At 33.0% G+C, this 20,603-nt stretch overlaps 1 protein-coding gene across 4 annotated transcripts in view; it reads right to left on the reverse strand.

The window, feature by feature from the left end:
* Positions 1-20,603, reverse strand: part of LOC135838348 (GTP-binding protein Di-Ras1) — a 176,910-nt gene that overhangs the window by 8,216 nt on the left and 148,091 nt on the right. For all 4 annotated transcript variants that reach the window (XM_065353934.1, XM_065353935.1, XM_065353932.1 and 1 more), the window contains 2 exons: positions 13,139-13,384; positions 8,429-8,706 (listed from right to left, as the gene is read on the reverse strand). In XM_065353934.1, the coding sequence (XP_065210006.1) occupies positions 8,429-8,706; positions 13,139-13,303 (443 nt within the window). In that variant the 5' untranslated portion in view covers positions 13,304-13,384. The remainder of the gene's footprint in view (positions 1-8,428; positions 8,707-13,138; positions 13,385-20,603) is intronic.

Below are 20,603 nucleotides of genomic sequence, written 5' to 3' on the forward strand. Positions count from 1 at the left end.
TTTTTCTCGTTTTTGACCCCCTAAAAATGTTTAAAATTTCCCGAAAATAACAAAAGGCACTAGTCCTATGTTCAAGGTACCTATATTTAAAATTTCAGCTCTCTACAACTTATAGTTTTCCCTGTAGCCTTGTCTAAAGAATATATTTTGTATGAAATCAGTGTTGATTTATTTGCAATCAAAATATCTCTATATTATTTATTGAAGTTTCCCTCTTGCTAGGCATTTAATTAAAAGTAGAAAGTGAATTATTTGTAATTTTATTATCTCAAGTTTGGCAGACATGATTTTGTTGGGAGATTTTTTTTCATCGGAATTCGTATGTGTTTCTGTTACTCTATACACTCCAATTTTAACACCCTCTGAAGACGACTTCAGGTGGGTTCAAATCACTTATTGTTTTTTTAGTCTAGTCAGTTGTCAAATGTTACTTATTATTTTTTTTGTTCTTTGTTAAATTTGTTCATTTTATTGAGATGAATCAGAAAGTGAAATTTAACCGTAAAGTAGTTAACAAAAATACGCCGAAAAGTGTCCATTGGATTGAAAAAAATCAAAAAATCGATTATCCGACTTTTCCCACAAAATTTCACGAAAATGGATTTGGAAAGCTCCAATTTATTTGAAAAAATATGCATAAACGCCTTTTTTAGGGGTGCCTAAAGTGGGGGGCTCCAAAAAAAGGGTTCAAAATTACGAATATGCAGGGAGCCGAGCGGCCGAGCCTAATTAAACTTTTTCATCTGGATAGTTGATTGTATACCTACCTCAAAACGTTACGTTTGGCGCAAATCGCCGGTTTCTAGCTTTCCAGGGGTTCCCAAAATATCGAAATTACGAAAAATTGGAAAATTGGATTTTTGAGTATCAGCGGAAAATTTTATTGAGCTCAAAATTTGGTAGGATGGAGGTCTTTCAGATACTAATAAACTGTAAAAAGCTTTTTAGCGGGGTTCAAAGGGGTAGGTTCAAAATGGTGGTTCCAAAATTTTCCAAAAATCAAAACCCCCCCAATTTCTGCTCCCGAGGGTCGAAAATAAAAAAATCACCTCGCATAACGTTTATAGGGTTCAAAAAGATATTTTACGCTATAAAAGTTTTTGAAATTGATTGTCAGTGGTTCCCAAAGTTCTTTTCTTATTCACAACTTTGGGAACCCCTGGAGCCCAAAAAAATTGTCATTTTGGGTTAACTGACCACGGATTCGTATTTGGGACATTTATTACAACATTTTAAGAGTGGTTGAGTCGATAACTGTCCGGGCCCAAAAAACCGGCCTTATCGGGACTCCTCCTTTTGTAAAAATTTCTCATTCAACCTATGAATAAGATAAAACTGCCCCCTTAAATCAAAAAAAAAATAAAATAAAATAGAAAAAATTGAAGCACTTCAATGTTTACTTTTCTCTATTCTGAAAAAATCTAAATATCAACACAAGGGCCTTTATCCTAAAACCAGTTCCATATATATATAACAAAATATAGAAATATGAATCAGTACTCTCTAAATTTGAAACAGTCAAATTTCACTGCTTAGCAGTCACGACATTTTGCCTTTTTAAAAGCAGTGGTTTTTTACTGCAAAACAGTAGAAAATCTACTGAATTGGTCAGTCAAAATGATTTTTTACTGACTAATTCAGTAGATTTTCACTGTTTTGCAGTAAAAAACCACTGCTTTTAAAAAGGCAAAATGTCGTGACTGCTAAGCAGTGAAATTTGACTGCTTTAAATTTAGAGAGTAGGTAATGTGAATTTGAGAAACTATAAAACAAAATATAGGAATATGAATGTGTAGGTAATGTGAATTTGAGAATTGGGTTATCAGATGCATTAAAAAAATTATCTGATATCCGCAAAAAATCTTTGGCAAAGAATTCTAACCCCCCGCCCTCCCTCCAAGGAAAGTTATTACAATTATGAAAATAGAGGTTGGAAATGAAAAATTATTTTCAATAAAATTAATAATAATAGTATCAAAATTTATTGATATAAATAGAGTAAATCCCCGCCATTCAATACATTACTGCATAATTTAAGTATGAATGTACATTTTGAAAATGTGGTTCAGTTAAAAAACAATTGTAAAAATGATGCATTAAGTAACTGTCAATGGAGATAAGATATTTTAGAGATGAAAAATTATTGAAAAAAATAATGATAATTAAAGTAACAAAATTTAATGATATACAGATAGAGTAAATCCCCGCCATTCAAAATATTACTCAATGATTTGAGTATGAATCAAGATTTTGAAAATGAAGTTTGAAGAAAATGAAATATTTTATATAATTTGACTGAGAAATGTATATGATTGAAAATGGTAATGCTTTAAGAAATTTGCAGTAATTCTCTTGGCAAAAAAAAGGGCGGACAAAACCTTTTTCTAAATTTTTTTTACTCATCATAATAAATTGCTTCCCTTTCATTATGAATTATAATTTAAGAAATTTGTGGTTTTGTCCGCCCTTTTTTTTGCCAAGAGAATTACTGCAAATTTCTTAAAGCATTACCATTTTCAATCATATACATTTCTCAGTCAAATTATATAAAATATTTCATTTTCTTCAAACTTCATTTTCAAAATCTTGATTCATACTCAAATCATTGAGTAATATTTTGAATGGCGGGGATTTACTCTATCTGTATATCATTAAATTTTGTTACTTTAATTATCATTATTTTTTTCAATAATTTTTCATCTCTAAAATATCTTATCTCCATTGACAGTTACTTAATGCATCATTTTTACAATTGTTTTTTAACTGAACCACATTTTCAAAATGTACATTCATACTTAAATTATGCAGTAATGTATTGAATGGCGGGGATTTACTCTATTTATATCAATAAATTTTGATACTATTATTATTAATTTTATTGAAAATAATTTTTCATTTCCAACCTCTATTTTCATAATTGTAATAACTTTCCTTGGAGGGAGGGCGGGGGGTTAGAATTCTTTGCCAAAGATTTTTTGCGGATAGGTACCTATTTTAAACAAGTGTAGGTATGATAAGAGAGCGTTTTCGAAATGAGACTTCAATTCATCGACCTCATCGAATCGTGCTCCGTCTGTCTATCCGATTTGTCTCGCAGCCTACGAATTTTCATCGACTAAAAAGTCATCCCAAGAGCTATTTATTTTTAGTTTTACGAAAAATAAATAACCAGATGAGAAACGCCGCCGAGCAGAGGCAACTTTTAAATAATTTCGTTCCTCAGCTATTTTTTTTCCTTCTTTTAATAACTCGACGTAAAACATAAATCTTTCAGATTAAACGCTAATACAAAAGGTATCGATGTTGGAAAATGGTAAAGCTTCGAAAAACTGGATTAAAACGACGTTTCTATTCAAAAAATATGATGGAAATCAGGATTAAACGATTACTCCTCCTCATCGTACTGTTCGTATTATATTTCTATGCTCATTTCTTGGCGTTACAAAATACTACACAATAACAATGTTCCACGGTATTGCTTTACTTTGGTTTTTTTTCCCAACGCAGCCAACACAAAGTAATTCATTATTTATTAAAATTTACAAAAGCTCTAATCTTTTCGACATTTGATTTTCGATGCTTTCGAATAAATTTCCACCCTCGTTTATTCGAATTAAATTTTACGCGGTGTATTTTTCGCTGATCCTACGATGAAAACGTATTTCATTCTGGGAAATCACTCAGCACAGCGCCACGCCATCCACACCATCGCCTCGCTCGCTTACACGCTCACTATACTACGCTCCGGCTTAATGGTTGAAATGTCGAAAACGTCTAAACCAGAATGTCAAGTTTTTATCAACTTTCGTAAAACACCGATGAAATATTTCAATTGCCGAGCCGCGTTATGCGCCTTTTACCCATCAACCAATCGCGTTCGTAGACGCTTTCTATAGATATTTTGGTAGGAAAAAATTGAAATATTTAAGAAATTTGTATTTTTCGAACCGCGCGCGAACAGGTGTTGGAAGGAGGAGGAAGTTCGCGCAGAAGGGAATTATACGCGTAGAATAAATTACTTTCGAAAATAATATTATCGTGTAGGTACGTAATATCGAACAGTCGCTAAATTGTTCTATATACGTAGGCTATAATTCTACACGGCTGCATAGGACAAGGGAGTGACGAGAGAAAAATTATATACTTGAGAAAAAAAAAACGTCGAAATTCTATTTCGATATTATTATTATATTTTATAAAATTGTATTGTAACGTGTGTGGTGGAATTCCTTGAAAAAGTCTGCTATTCGTGGGTAAGTTGAACAGAATGGGAGGAGGGGGGGGGGGGGTCAATACGCATAGGCGTCTTAAATTGCGTTTTATTACGAAATTAATTCTTTTTAAAACTTTTAGCCAACTTGAATGCACGAAACTCTTACGATACATGACATGGGTGCTGTATCGACTCATATAAATAAAGTTATAGGTAGGGATTAGATACAAAACAGACATCGGTTAGCTCTTCGATGACGATTTGAAAGCTTTAGAAGTGAGGGAAAAGATGGGAGAATACAACACCCTTCCTGGACAACATTTTGAAGATTCGGATTTGTCGGCAAAATGAGTAACTAGACCGCAATCGTTGATCTGGTCACAAAATTAATATTATTTTTTTTTCAAGTGCTTTCGCCTTTGCTATATAGGTACCTACTTGTACTTACTCAGGCTATTTTATTTCAACTTTTAAAAATGTCAAAAATAGAAAAAGTGACTTCTTACATCAAATTTGAAAATGAAGTTGTTTTACAAAATATCTAGTGATAAATAATGAATTTAAGGGCCTCGTTTTGCTCAATTCAATTCGCTTTTTTCTTCAAAATTGAAATTTTCAGAACCCATAAATCTTTGAAAACTGCAAGAGTTAAAAAAAACAACTTCTCACATCAAAGATGATGATCAGCATTTTGAATCGTAAATCCAAAGAATTTGGCCTCGTTTTTCTAGAATTATTAATTTTACATAAAATACAATTTTGTTCATAGTTTCAAAAATTTTAAGAATAAAAAAATTGAGCTAAAAAATCCAAAAAATACTCCCAAATTATTTGAAAAAAATGAAATTGAATTTTTGTGTTGGCAAAACATCACAATCCACCCCACTCCACCCTCACGTCCCTCACCACCCAAATAACATGACTTCGAACCACCACAGGGTGGCATTTGATGCAAGTCAGTCAGCGTAGCAGAAAAATAAATTCAAAATTTGTTATTATGCATTTCACACGAAATTTATTTTCTCAATTCTTCACCTACCTATTAGGGAAAAATAATTCGTAATTTCTCTTCAAAAATCTAACTCGCTGTTTTATGTTTTTTTCCGAGTGTCCCCCTCTCTCCTCAAAATATTGAAGCAATCGTGAAAAATAGTGGAAAATTGTGCACTTAAGAGGAAGGGGAGGACACATAGAGGGGACGAAATCCAATTTGTGCTCATCGCTTCTGATTTTGAAAATTAATTTGTTAAAAGGTTGACAACAAGAAAATTCGGATTTGTTCTCATCAAAATTTCTCTGAAAGTCATTTATGTTTATTTTTGTAAGAAATCATCAATGCATACAAATTGTGAGCATTCATCTCCACCTCCCCCCCCCCCAAATAACATCCTTGGTCAGTTTTTCCCAACTTTGATCAAATATGGTCAATTTTTGTCAGCTTTCACGACCTTTCACTACCTTTCATCAACTTTCATCAGCACTTCCTACAAATTATTTTGGTAAACTTTTGACAACCTTCGAAACTTTAAAATTACTTCATCAGTCAACTTTTAAAAACTTTTACTGTCGATCTTCAACTTTAACCAGAACTTTCGAAAATTTTGTCTCATGTGATCAACTTCTGAACTTTGACTGGCTTTGGTCAGCTTACGATAATTTTAAACCAAGTACATTTTTTGAGTTTTTCAAGCTTTTTCAGTAAATTCCTCCAATTCTAGCCAACTTTCCAGGGGAAAATGATTGGATGTGATCAGAATAGATCAAATTCGGACATTCCATAGATCTAATTTTGAGCTAACGAAATCTGACCAGATGTAACGAATGTGATAACATTCAGATCAGGTCAAACCAAAATTTTGATCGGATTACTTAGATCTGCTCAAATCTGATAAAATCCAACAGGGAAGTTTTGATTACATCTGACCAGATCTGAATAGATCAGGTGAGACCCGATTGATTAGATCAGATCAGATTTCTACATTCCTCGAATAACGGATTAGATTTGTTCAGACCTGATCAGATCCAATGATTTTCCACCAGGTTCTGTCCAGTTTTAACAAAATTTTCACCAGTTTTGGCCAATATAATCGCTTACAATTTTGGAAAAACTCAATTTTTTAGCTGTGTCCTAATCAAGTATAACACCACGTGTTTTAATAGGCTTCGAAGAAAATGATGAAGAAAAATCAAGACGAAATTCCAATGAAGGCTTCAACTTTCAAATAAATCAGAGCATTCGAGAGCTAAAATGGATCCGTAATAAACGTTATTTCAACAGCCCCTCCCCCTTGTTTCATTCAATAGAGATTGATGCAAGGAAAACTGATTGAATTATTGAGGTTTCTTTTCCAGAAAAATTGAGAAGAGTTTTGCCAAAGAAAAGACACGAACCAAGGGCCGACTCTGCACGAACGCTCTGGTAAAAATTTCAAAAAAATCAAATTAAAGCAGCTAAAACTTTTGTTTTTTCTGACTGGAGTTTTCAAAATATTTTTGCAAAAATGTAATTTTCTTTCAAATCGGAGTTGAGTAAATACGAGTAGTATTACCTAATTAATTGCCACTTACAGGTCGAGAGATGCGATAATCAGAATTTTTGACCTCCTTCACGTGAATATACTGAAATTAGCTGACTTGCATTTATTATAAATTATTTATACGAATTTTAGCTGTGAGGGAAGTATGAATAAGGAAATATTTCAACTGACAGAAAAATATTGGTTCAAAATGCAAGAAAAATTGAAGGAGTATAGATATTGAAAAATACAACACTACGAGACATTTCGGATGCTGGATTTCATTTTTTTGAATTTGACCAGCATTTCAAAAAAAATTTGATCTAATAGAGGTAAAAAGCAAAATTCACCAAGTATCTTCAATCTTCTCAATTATTTTTGGAGAAAAATGAAAAGAAATATTTGTCGCACATTGTTTTTTGTAAAAACCTAAAATTTCGCTCTCACTCCTTTTCGGGCTATTCATATCATTTTAAGCAATTCTAAAGCCTTTATCGGATTTTTTGAATTTCTCAGTTTTTGAAAAACTCTCAAAAAGGAGCTCCCACGCGAAATCCAGAAGCTCAAAAATTGAGTTTATTGTCTATGTGACCTCATTGGTCGAATAGATCATCACAATTTTCCAAAATTCTTTGCATGTTACCTACTTATTCGGTTCAATATTTTCGTACGTAGAAATTTTTGAGAGAATAGAATTCTACTGAGAACTCCACAACGGCTAAAAACTGACAAAAATCGATTAGAAAAGTCAGAAAGAAGGCATTAGTAAAATTTTATCTGCTGAAGATTTTTCATTTCATTCAACAATTATACGTATAAGTACCTACTCTGGAGAATGGTAGGTACAGGCATGGATTTGAACCGATAGAAAAGAAAGTTTGAATTTTTGAGTTTGAATTGACCCAATGAATTGTGAGAATGAATAATTCGAGCTTTTCGAGCTTAAAATTTCATTAGACCCTTTTTATGGAATTTTTTGAAAACTGAAAAATTCAAAAAATTTGGAAGAGCCTCTAAAAAGGCAGAACTGCACAAGACTTCCTGAATTCCTTCGAAAGCTATCTACATAATATACTTCAATTTGATCCAACTGATTGTGAGGTATTTTTCATTAGCCAAATTAAAAATCAAATTTTTGTCAAAATTCTGAAAATGAAGTTCAGCAACTGACATTTTGCCTAGTAAGTACGTTTTGAAAACTCATTGGATTTTTTTCTCTGTCCCTTTCCAAATTTATTCTACCAGTTGGAATTCCTCCCTCGATCAGAAAACAAAACAAACGCACGTTCAAATCGCAAACTTTCTGCAACGATTCCCTTCTCGTTCTCCTCCTCCTGCTTTTCCAAACACACCCATTTTTATGATTTTACATGATAAACGAGCACATTTCCTTTACGCACATACCAAAACATACACACCATTCGACCATACCCATTCAGTTCACACAACAGACGAAATAAAAAATAAACCTCTGCATTTTCCACATCAGCACATTAGCATGTGCACAATTAACAAATTTCGTTCATTTTGCAGCTTGTGTCAGTTATACCTACACATACCGGTAGGTTTGGGTGGTGGGCGAAGTAGAGGTACACCGGTAAAAGGCGAAAGCTTTGTTTTGGGCCAACGGATTGCGGTCCAAGTAGTAGTATTTAAAGCGTGAAAGGATGATTTATTACATAATAACACATCTATGTACCTTAGTTTTGGCAAATCACAATAAAGCCATTCGGACACGTCTTCTATATGAACTTGGCGTTGTTCGGCGGCTAAATCCACTTTATTTCCGGCGACCACAATTGGTATATTCTGATAATCGGACCTCTGTTGCCGAATCTCTTCGAAACAGCGCTTCAACGTGTTAAATGATTCTAACGACAGCGTAGAATACACCAAGAGAAAAGCGTGAGCAGTGGCTATACTCAAACGTCGCATAGCCGGAAACTGGAAATCACCGCATGTGTCGAATATGTCAACCTGTAAAATGTTATTTAGACCGTGTCGTTATAGGATATTCTATTATATGGTAGTTGTTTGTCAAGGTTGATTTATACAGGTTAGCAAAGTCTATTTAATCTACTTCCCCTTGGTTAATTTTGGTAAACCGTGAGCGCAATTTCGATTCATTTAAAATTCGTTGCTTCTCTCTTACACGCTTTAGTGCTTTTCAAAAGTATATAGGCCTAAAATCCACCACCGCACCGTCAGTAAACCAACCAAATCTCGTATTTTTGCTTCATCAAAGCCACCCCCTCGTCGCGTCGCGTCACGTCATCAAAAGAGATTTATATACGACCACCGAGCCAGATTTTTCCTTCGAATATTTCATCTCACTTGGGTTTCCTCTCACCATATTCGAATGATACAACGATTCCGAAATACCGCATGAACTGGCGATGGCGGTGCAGAGGAGAGGACAGAAGCTCGCCAACCATCGCACGTTGCCATCGGAAAATGACAATTTTTTTCACCCATTTTGTAACATGATTCGAATACCTACGTGGTAAAGAAGTCGCTACAAAAAAACATCCCCATAGCCGAATTTCCTGCTGCAACTATTGTTCCAAACATATTACGTGTGGAACGCGATAATGGCACGGGAAACGAGTGTGAATAGAAATTTATTAAGGAAATTACCGACGAAAAAGCGTTTTTCTTTCATCTGAGCCATTGAGCCTATTTTCAAGCGCGCGGTTTTTTTTTTAGCTCGTTCGTCTCTTCTCCTCTTTTCTCCTTCTATCGTTTGTTTGAAAAAAAAAAACGCGTTCGCAGTGAATAATACACATGACAACGACTCGGGCTAAACGGATTTTCCTCCCCGAATAGAATTTTTTTTCTGGCATGCCCATTTAACGCTTAAAATAACGGGTTAATTTTTTAAATGACATTCGCGCAATTGTTTTAAGTGTTTTCTTGAAGTGAAAGCCAAAAAAAAAGAAGGCAAAACAAAACAAAATGTATGCGATACCATCAAAAGAACATTCTGTTTTTAATGAACAGCGGTAAATTACTTATCCACCAAAAGAATCCGCAGACTAGAGGAAGAAAAAAAAAGGAAAAAAACGAGAGAGAAAGTTATAATAATGCATGACGTGGCGTATGATTCATGATGGGAAACCCCCGTCAGTATACTTTTAATAAGCTTAGATGCAATTAATGGAAAGCCGTAAATTTCTTATCGAAGGTCGAATGAAAAAGAAGAACGACTATGGAAAAAATACATAAAGAAAAAAAGGAAAGAATGTGAGAAGAGAAAAGTAACAGAGTCGTGATTTATAAAGGAAAATGTTCCTCGTGTGCTGCCATATTTTCTCGTAGGTGATGAGAAAACAATGAAAAGAAATAATTCAACATTGGGAAGGATTTTCCAGCTAGGCATAAGAGTTTGATACGAGAAAAAATTTAAAATCTTATATGATTCAGAAATTGCAAAAAGTGGGTGTTACCTATAAAATTTAATAAAAAGCAAGAAATTGAGCAGCATGCAGAGATTTCATAGTGGGCAGAAGTGAATTTCGCAATTTTACTTTTTTAGACAGATTGAAATTCCTGTCTTATTGCTATTCATTTTTTCCTTTTTCTTTTTCAATTCAGAATTCACCTCCAGAACTGTCTCAAAAAATATCGATACCATTGATGACTTTTTTCAAGTTCAAAAAAAAATATCTATGAATGCAGAGAAAGTTCACCGTTGCTTTCTTATTTTTCAAATACGCGAAATCTCTAAAAAATGACATGAAGAAAATGATCAAGCACCCAAAAAAAAGTAACCTTGAAACATTTCTTTTATGGTCTAGTGGTCTTATTCCGGAGACAGTGACAACGACAGGAAATGGCAAGTTGAACAAATCGCCTCGGGCCCGCAATTTTCAAAAAACTTTTCAAACTTCATTTTTAAAAGAAAAATCATTTTATTTTTGAACAGAAACATTATTTTGTTTTTGAAGAGAGTACGCAAACATTATTTTTAAAAAAAAAAACAAACATTTTTATTTAAGTAAAAAAAAATACAACTTGAATTTTTAAAGAAAAAAAAATGAAAACTTCATTTTTGAAGGGAAAACGGAAACTTTGTGGAACAAAAACTATCAAACTTTGTTTTTAAAAAAAAAGTCTTTTGTGTGAAATTTTCCCAAAAAAACTTCTCCACAAGAGAAAAAACTTCTCTCTAAAAATTGTTTGTTGCGAAAGAAAATTTGTTCTTGACTTCAACTTTCAAGAATGGAAACTTATAATTTGAGAAAATTTTTTTTGAAAAACTTTCTTAGAAGAAACTTCTTTAATAAACTTTTTTTTTGAAAACTAAATTATCAACTTTTTAGAGGAGAGGGGGTGGTCAAAAAATGTGTACAGATCTAAACAGACAGAATCAGATTTTGAAAAATCGATCAAATTCTTGTTTTTCTTCAGTAATCAATTTTTTATGTGTGATGAGGGGGGAGGGGGAGGGGTCAAAAAATGTGTAGGTATGGCTTTAAACACATAGAAACGGATTTTGAAAAATTATACCTAAACTACATAGTTGAGATAATTAACTAAAAATGCAACTTGACTGTCACCAAGAGCATTCTTGCAAGAGTAAAATATTCTCATTTTTTTCAGTTTGAACTTTAAAAATAGTCATCTCCTGAAATGTGTCACTCTTCAGGTGCCTGCTGCACAATTCGTATAGGTAAATACGTACACCATTGAGAATGGGGAATTCCCTTGAAAACATTTTAAACTTTGACGTCCTTGAAAAATTATTGAAAAAAATTACGAAAACTGTTTCAATACTAAATGCAATATTTTCAACCAATACGATCATCTAGAACGATTTTGCCTCTTTATCATTCATATTAAGGTTTTTGTTCAGATTTTAAAGCATTTTCAGCTGGAAAAAATTATTTGTGTTTTCTAAAAAAAAATTGATTTAACAAGACCATAAGATGCGAGTTTTTTTTACCATTGCCTTTTTGTTCTGATCTAGAAAAATACCCGATTCTAATAAAGATCATTTTTATTTTCTAGCGAAAAAACTTTCTTTAAAATGGGTTCTTAACATGCGCAGAAAGTACAGAGGCTCCCAATTTTGGCCAATATTTTAAAAAAATATAGAGATGCGAGTTTTCAATTTTTGCAGTTTTGCAAGAAATTATCAATTTGTGAAAATTACGAGGTTATGCTTCATGGTTATTCAACCAAATGATCAAAGAAAAGCTTTACTTTAAAAATTGGAAAAATTGGAGGACTATCATGCGTCATTTTTGGTTCGAATTAAAATACGAACAGGCTTGTAAAATTTTCACAATTTTATCAGAAATTTGAAAGATGAGAATGATGTTCTAACGTGACCTTGAAAAAATGTGAAAACGAAAGAAGTAGACGTTAGTTGATACTTTCAGAATTTTTTTGGGAATTTTTTTTTGAAAATTACGTAATTTTTAAAGAAGGTGTTTTGTTTGAGTGCTGGTGGTCTGAGGAGGAAGGAGAGGTTTGAAATTCATTGCTTTATTTTTCTTGACTCTCAACGTACCTATTTAGCTTCTGGGAGGAAAAATCTAAAAATAACCCACTCTGATTGTTACTTAGGTGGGTACCTCAAATTTTAGCCTTAATTGACATTATTTTTTTGAATTGGCCGTATACATAACCAAAATTAAAAAAGATGAAAACACAGTAGCCTTACAACAATTGCAGCATCATTTTCAACATCAAAATTGTTAAATTCAAAAACTGTTTACTGGGTGCCTGAGGGTTTAACCACCTACTCAATTTTAAAATCTCATGTAAAAAATAAACCGATGAAGTACCTAAACATGTACCTATATTAACGATGCGAATTATAAAAAAATATATTTTTTTCTCTCCCTCAATTTCGGGATATTTTTCAAAAGAATTATTATTAGTTCGAAAAAATACCTACCTATTTTTAAAGATTATACTTACCCTAACTACTAATGTATAACTTGATCGATCTCTTCTTAATTTTCAAAAGAATGGAGCCTAAATTAGAACCAAAAAAAAAAAAAAAAAAAACTCGAACAAAAAGTTACCCAATTATGATACGTAACATGTAGCCGCCTTCTCGATATTAAATTTTTTAAGTTCCTTTTTCGATATTTAATTTTTTTCAATGGTTTCCTCGTCTAGCTCGCGAATTCTTTTATACCAATATATTAAATTAGCTTCCATGGCGGATTGTTGGACCCGTTTTTCATACAATTCTATAAGCTTATACAATAATAAAAGAAAAAAATAGGGCTTGGTAACCAGTAGCTGAGTATAAAGTAACATGTTACAGAAAAACTTCATTTGGTTTTGGTTATGGTTAGTTGTGGTTAACGGAAAAAACGATTTGGTTCAAGTGGATATGGTTATGGTTACAGGTTACGGTTCCAAGCCCTAAACAAAAACACGTTCAAATTACCTTAATTGTGGTTACTCCGAGATCGAATTCTTTGCTAAATAAATCTTCGATGGTGGTTCTATATTTATCGTTATATGTATTAAATAGAAATCTCTTAATAATTGAGCTCTTCCCTACAGCCGAATCGCCCAGTAGGACGATTCGTATACGTTCTTGATCACTCATGATATCCAGCTTTTCTATTTTTAAGGAAACCGTGCGCTCACGACGACTGGAACATTTTCCAAGAAATCAGTCTGTAATAATCTAAAACGATAAAACATCAAACTGCATTTTAGAACAATTTTCGCAAAACCAAGAAAAGAAAAAAAATCATCATCACTATACAGATAAGTAACTAAGTTATCGCACAAATTTGTTTCTTTCAAATCGAATAAAAAATTGTAGTTTTTACGAAGAAAAAACTAGTCGAGGTAGGTAAATGGAACATTGGAGGGTTTTGTTTTGTTTTGCTTTGCTCGTTGTTGGTGTTTTTTTTTTCTTTGTCATTTTATAACAAAAACATGTAACGCAGAAAACATTAATAAATGATAAATTAAATTACAACGCTGCGGGCAATTTTCGGCGAATAATTTCTTTCGGTGGTTCAACGTTGAAAGTAGGTATTATCTAGGTAGAGGTAACTTCAACGTGGAATAATTACAGGGTACGATTTTTTCTTACAATTACGTCAAACGACAAACGATGAGACGAGATGTTGTTGAAATGTAGAAAATCTCTCTCTAGCTCTCTCTCTCTCTTTCTCTGGGTATTTTCATTCGACAAAATTATTCCATGGAACTGGATGGTTTATTATTTTTTCATTAAAATAATATTTTCACTGTAAAGGAAAAAAATAGCGAAATTTTTTTCACTTGGGGATTTTTTTTGTTTACGTGCATATCGAGTTATAACCCAGAACCCATAGATAAGGTTACGTATGGTTTTTCGTAGTCGACGAATTTATCATTTTAACACATCGGCATGCATTATGAAAAATTTCGCCGGAGATGTTTCACACGGTGAATTTCGTAAATGTGACGTTTAATTTCTAGTACCATTGTAGAATTTGCTTAATGCGAACTAATTCTGGTTTTGACGATGAAAAATGTAACCTTTTCTTGGCACGTTTTCGTTTTAATATATGCCTAGAGACCTGCTAAAGATTTAATTTTGCTTTCCTTTCAACATTGTTAGCGGGCACACGGCGAATTCATTGTGCACCAGAAAAAACACCTCGTTTATTACAATGGCCGAATTAATTTTTTCGTATAATTTTTTTTCCACCCTTTGCCCGAACGTTATTAATTTAATAATTGCAAAAGATGAGTATTCCGCGAACACCATCTCTATATAGCTCTAACCTCGTTCGTTTATATAATTTTTTTTCCTCTCGCTATGAAATTGTTTTTAAAAAATAACCCGACGAAGACGACGACGACGATGATGATGACGATGCTGGAACCAATGAAAAAGAAAAATAACCGCTGTTTTCCTTTTCCAAGGTTTATTCTGGTTGCAACTCCATTAGCTCGATGTGGATGCAGTAAGCTTTCGAGTTTATTTAACGCAACCGCTACACCATCAACAAGAACCGGCGAATTTTTTTGTTGCGTGCTTGAGAAAAACAATTCTCACACAGCCATTATGGAAAAAGCAAGAAAAACTTGAAGAAGTTTTAAATTTCTTGTAATTGTATAGGATTTTTTCCTTTATTTTTCTCGAGCTTTTTTCGGTCTTTAATTTCAACTTGACTTTAATTGAACTTTTGCGATAGTTTTTTTCCTTTTTTTTTTTTTTTTTATAAATGTAACGAAGACAACCTAGCACAGACTATAAGGACATACGTAGGTATATAATCTGCTAATGAAATTTGGCAGGTGAAGCGTTTCTTCCTATTTGAAGGAAAGAAAAAAAATTACGCGGAATAAGCGAAATCGCTAGGGTTGCCGATGTCACGTGGAGACGTTGTATTTTTCGCGTCACTGCACGACCCTTCGAGTATGGTTTTAATTGGTTTAAAACGACACAGCGAAACTGAAACTCCGAAAGATATGAAAAGAAGATTTATAAGTCTCGAGCAAATAACGAAATACGATTTTTTTCCTTTTTTCACAACACTCATTAGGTGCCTGATTTTCTTGTTTATTATTTTGCCTCATTTAATTTTTTCAAACCTGCGAATAAAATTGGCCCATAGATAGGCAAAATGAACAGGAAAAAAAACAAAAAAACGAAGTAAGTTTTCCCATAAAAGGAAAAGATTTTAAATCATGGATGCGTTTTCCGGATGAATTAATTTTAAGCTTTCTTTTTCGGTAAATCTGTTCTGTTCTCTTCGATCTTATTTTTATAGGGTTTATAAACTTGATAAGTATATCGGAAAATGTTTCACTTAACATATTTAGCCTGTTTAAAAAAAAATCAGGTCATTAGGCGAACTTTATTCATCTTTCAGACAGGATGGACTGGCCTATGATGTTGATTGGCGATCGCCAAGGGACCCCGAGACACCAAGGAGCCCTGAGATCCTACATTTGAACCAACAATACATTATTTTCACTCTCCCTAAACAAGAGTTTTCGCAAGCTTTTGGCCTCGATTCGCTCGGGCCTGTTTACATTTCTTTAATTTCAACATTGAAATGTTTTCATTATCTACCTAATATTCTAATTCTAAAATTGTAGAGTCAAAAAATTGACTCATCATAAAAAAAACATCATTTTTTTATCTTTTAAAATACAAATTTTCAAAAGCTTTTGCCCTCGCTTCACTTGTGTCTGTTGTTTTTCATTTTCAAAAATAAAATTTTTAAAAACTAGTCATTCAAATTCCATAAATTTGGATAAAAAGAAATTAACAAATTTTTAAAACATCGTTTTTTACCTCTTGAAATCCAAATTTTTGTAAGCTTTTGCCCTTGCTTCACTCGAGCTACGTAATTATTTTCTCTAAACTGAAAAGAAATCAGAGTTTAAAATTTCCATAAATTCAAAAATGAAAAAAACAATTCTTTAATGAACCTATAAGTTAATGAGAGATTTCATTTTAAAAACTTGTTGTTTTATTCTGCAAGATTGATATTTTCGGGGTGTCTACAGGAATTTGTTGACTGAAAATCACTACCTTTCAAAAAAAAAAAAGAAATGATCACCTTCCATAGTATGTTTACCCTCGTCCCAAGATCGAATTTTTTCCTTTGTGGAGGTAGAATCATTGAGAAATTTGAAAATAAATCGAAAAATTACCATAAAAAGTAAGTAAGTAATTTTTAGTTTTTGATTTTGATTTCTTGGAATGTGTAGAAATATGAACTAATCCACGCAAACTTCGCTGTTCTGGATATCTTATTATGCACTGGGTTCTGGAATGATGAAATTGATATCGGTAGAGTATCGAGAATAATTGTGGCAAAACTGTAGAAATATTGATGAAAATCGAGAATGCGGATGAAATTACGACAACATGAATAATCGATAATTGAGTGAATGTAGAAAGTCTAAAGTAACACTTTTGATCGTAATAGATGGTAAGATGACTTATACATATTTGGTTCAGCAATTTAAAGATGAAATAGAATAGATGATGAAATTTTGGAATTTCCAACTGGTGACGTAAATTCAGCAAATATTTGGTGAAAATTGATCAAAAATAGCATTATTGATCATTGACGGCACTTTAATTAGTAATTTGCACTTATTTCAAGGACGGCGCATAAATTTTAAGTAATTGATGAAATAAATAAAAGAAAAGAACTCACAAATAACTTCGTAGCACACGTTTTTATTGGTTCAAAACGCATCGCGAATCCAATACTTAATCAACATTTAAGTGATGAAATCGTTACCTTAATGCCAAATCCGTGTATGTCCATCAAAAAAAAATCGTTGTTTTGCGTTACTGATAAGACTCTGGGATGCCCTGAATTGAAAATTTTGCATCTGAGTGCAGTAAAAGTGCACCTCAGAAGATGCACGAAGCTAACCGACACGTTCAATCAGAACTCAACAAACCCTTCTGAGCATATCCGAACCTTATCAGTGATGCGTAAAATTGTACTTTTTTTGTATGGACATAATCGGATTTGGCATTAAGGTAACGAAATTGAAGGTTTTTTGACTATTTGAGAAAAATAGATTTTTAAAGAAGTTATCAGACTAAACTTGGTCTTGGTGTACTTATCAGAATAAACCTAGGACAAAAGGAACACGGCATACTTATCCGAATAAAAACTCGGGAAACTTATCAGAATAAAGACTTAGGAAATAATTCGGAAAACTTATCAAAATAAACATAGGAAATAGAAAATCGAAGCGAGAGCTCTGTGCAAGTTAAGTAGAAAATGATCCCAGTCCGCTGAAAAATCACCAACTACCCCCTAAGGGACGCGAATTAAAGAAGTCGTCATCACATGGTGACATTCCTGAGTTGGTGCGTATCAAATCCACCCAAGCCCAAAAAGAAGAGAATTTTACGTCTATGAGTTTTGTCGCCATTGAGTTTTTAACATGAAGGATTGGATCATCAAAAAAAGCATGTCACCCACAAAATTAAGTACATATAACAAATTTTAAACTGCTTAAGTTGATTTTTCAGATTTTGAAAATTTTTTGAAAAAGACTAATACTGTTTTTGGATGCTCGATATAATTTTTTGACGCTTCAATGGTGGTGATTGAAGTCTTTTTTTCAACTTGGAAAAAGCAGATTTTTGAAAATCAAAAAATCTAAAATTTGCTATCTGGTCAGTTTGTATGATTTTTTTGCATTAAAAACATCACTGTGATGAGATTAAAAATTCATTTACCTACTTATCATTCTATTTTTTTTTTTTTTTTTTTTTTTTAACATCCGAGAAATAAAAATAATTATTGAGAAAACATTTAAAGATGGTCTGAGAGGGCAATGGGAGTTATAGGGCTACAAAGGAATCTCTAGCTTGGTCCAATAACTTGTTTGTTTTTTTTATTTAGATCTGTTTACCATCAAAAAAAAAAAAAATAGAATAATTTTAGTAATTGAATGAATAGATTCTCGAATTTTAATCAATTTTTCCATCCATAAGTCGAACAAATCAAAAGTTGTACTCGAAGCTCGAAGTCAAGGTCAAATATGTACCTATTTCAAGAATTGAATGATCGAAATTTTCAACATCTGACACATTTTTGCCAACAATTGGGAAAATGCAACCGGATCGAATGGTTTTTTTTTTTTTTTTCATCAGAAAAGCACCCATAAAGTAAGTTTACAGTACTCTTGTCTCGTTCTTTCGTATTTGTGGATTATTTCGACATAATTTTTCCTTCTCCAGTTCTCCAAACGTGTCTAATCAGCTCAAGTGTACGAGTATAACTTGGGCAAATTACGAGCGAATTTTTTTGAGTTGAACGACTGACTGATATCAATGTTCCCTTTCCGTGTTTGTAGGTGAACGTGATTAGCTGATGAGGAGACGCTTAGACTGTATAAATGTAGCTAAATGTTGGAAATAGCACAGCACTTACCTACATCTACTTGGTATTCGAATTATCAACGCATATTTTTTTTATAGGTTTTTAATATTTTATTTGTATGGTGGTAAATATGAAAAGCACGTTGCAGAAATCGATGAATCATTATATCATTCTTAGGATCGGTTCAAGCAGAACGTGTTCATCACAATTAGCTAGTGTGATGGCTAAATGAATGTTGACCAAGCATAGTACATAAATGTTTTTCAAAGTGCTGTGAAAAATTCTACGTCGCAAACTAACGATGTGGACGCCTTGTGGGGAACCATTTCCAAAAATCATGGTTCGTATGTATGAGAATAACACGTACTAAACCGATCTAGAATACCTATTCGGAGCATTTTATCACGATTACTAACTTGGATGGTTCGGTTCTTGCATATTTTTCAGTTCAGTAATGAAGTATTCGCAGCTCTTTGCTAAATTGAACAAATCACTTAGGTCATTTCTGATTAAGTATAAGCATATTATGCTCCTCACAAGTTGAATTTTTCAGAAGTATGTTCTCAAATAAGTCATCATAACCAATGGTTGAATTCCGGAAGGAAGGGAAATGAAGCTGATAAAAATTTAAAACACTAATTGTTTTCATGCCCGCGTCTCTCATACCTCACTTTAGAGTCAGATGAATCATTCTCAACGATGACTACATGGCAGCAACACAGTACATTATTATAATTCCAAAAATGGGAGGGACGGGAGAGGGGCTTCAAAAAACATGAACCTCAAACCGAACTGCAAAGAGCCAAAATGAGCTCGATCATTGTAGGTATGTTGGCACAGTTCTGAAGAGAGCGTTGAAAGGAAATTCAAAATCATTTTCTAAGCATTATAAAAGACCGACATTTTTTGCCAAAGCCGAACTTTCATATGTGAGGTCGAGTCAAAATCTGGGATCATCTTTTAAAAATTAGGATAAAATCTAGTACATACTTAGCTACCTACCTACCCACATAGGTACGAGTATTTTGCTTCAAAATATTAAAATTCAAATGATGATTTTCATTTTGAAAAATTTGAAATTTGAAAAAAAGCAAACGAGCTCGAGCGAATTGAGGGTAAAAGCTCTCGAAGATTAGTGTTTCGAGAGGTATAAAAACGACGTTTTCTTGTGTAATGAACGAAGAAGTTTATTATTTTTGCTTCAAAATTTCAAAATTTGAATGATGATTTGAAAAAAAATTTGAACTTGAAAAAGAAAAGCAAACCAGGCCAAGTAAAGCGAGGCCAAAAGCTTTCAAAAATTCATGTTTTGAGAAGTAAAAAAAAAGTTTTTTTCTTATCCTCCAGGGAGGAGTTTACTTTTCTGATTCAAACTTTGAAAATTTCTTGAGTTTGACCAATAACTTTTTCATTCGGAAAAAGAAGAGCAAATAGCTCGAACGAAGCGAGGACAAAATCTCTCAAAAATGTGCAATCGAGTTCTAACAAAGTCGATAAATGATCCCTTTTTCGCAAAATATTTTTCATGCGTGGAAAATTGGATTTTCCACTTTTTTCATTTTTCACTGCCTTACAAGAAAAATTGCTGAAAATCACTTCTTTTTCACTACTCTTACTAGGTACCGATTTTCAAAATCACTCCCCTTTCACTGCTTTCACTACCCTGTAGACCTGATTTTTCTCTCATACAAGTCGGAAAAATTTCAGTCATCACCCACATCCGCCCCTCCCACTCCAAAAAAAACTCAAAGTTTTTTCTTGACAAGTTGACTCATTTTCGAGAAATTGAGTTTTTAACAAAAAAATCAGTTGTATGTAAAACTCACATTCGAGTATCCGAACCCGAGCAAAAAATAGTAGGCGAATGATCAGAACTTGGAGTTACGGATGTCCTAGGACCTAAATTCAAATATGTTGAAATGTGTAGGAGAGGGTGAAAAACATTCCATAGTAATTTTATAAAAAGAGTAGTCGAAAGTTTTTTGAACCCAAAAATGTGTCAAAAACTTGACAAAAGCACTTGCCAACGAATTG

Source organism: Planococcus citri, chromosome 3 (assembly GCF_950023065.1).
Source record: "Planococcus citri chromosome 3, ihPlaCitr1.1, whole genome shotgun sequence".
Taxonomy (NCBI): Eukaryota; Metazoa; Arthropoda; class Insecta; order Hemiptera; family Pseudococcidae; genus Planococcus; species Planococcus citri.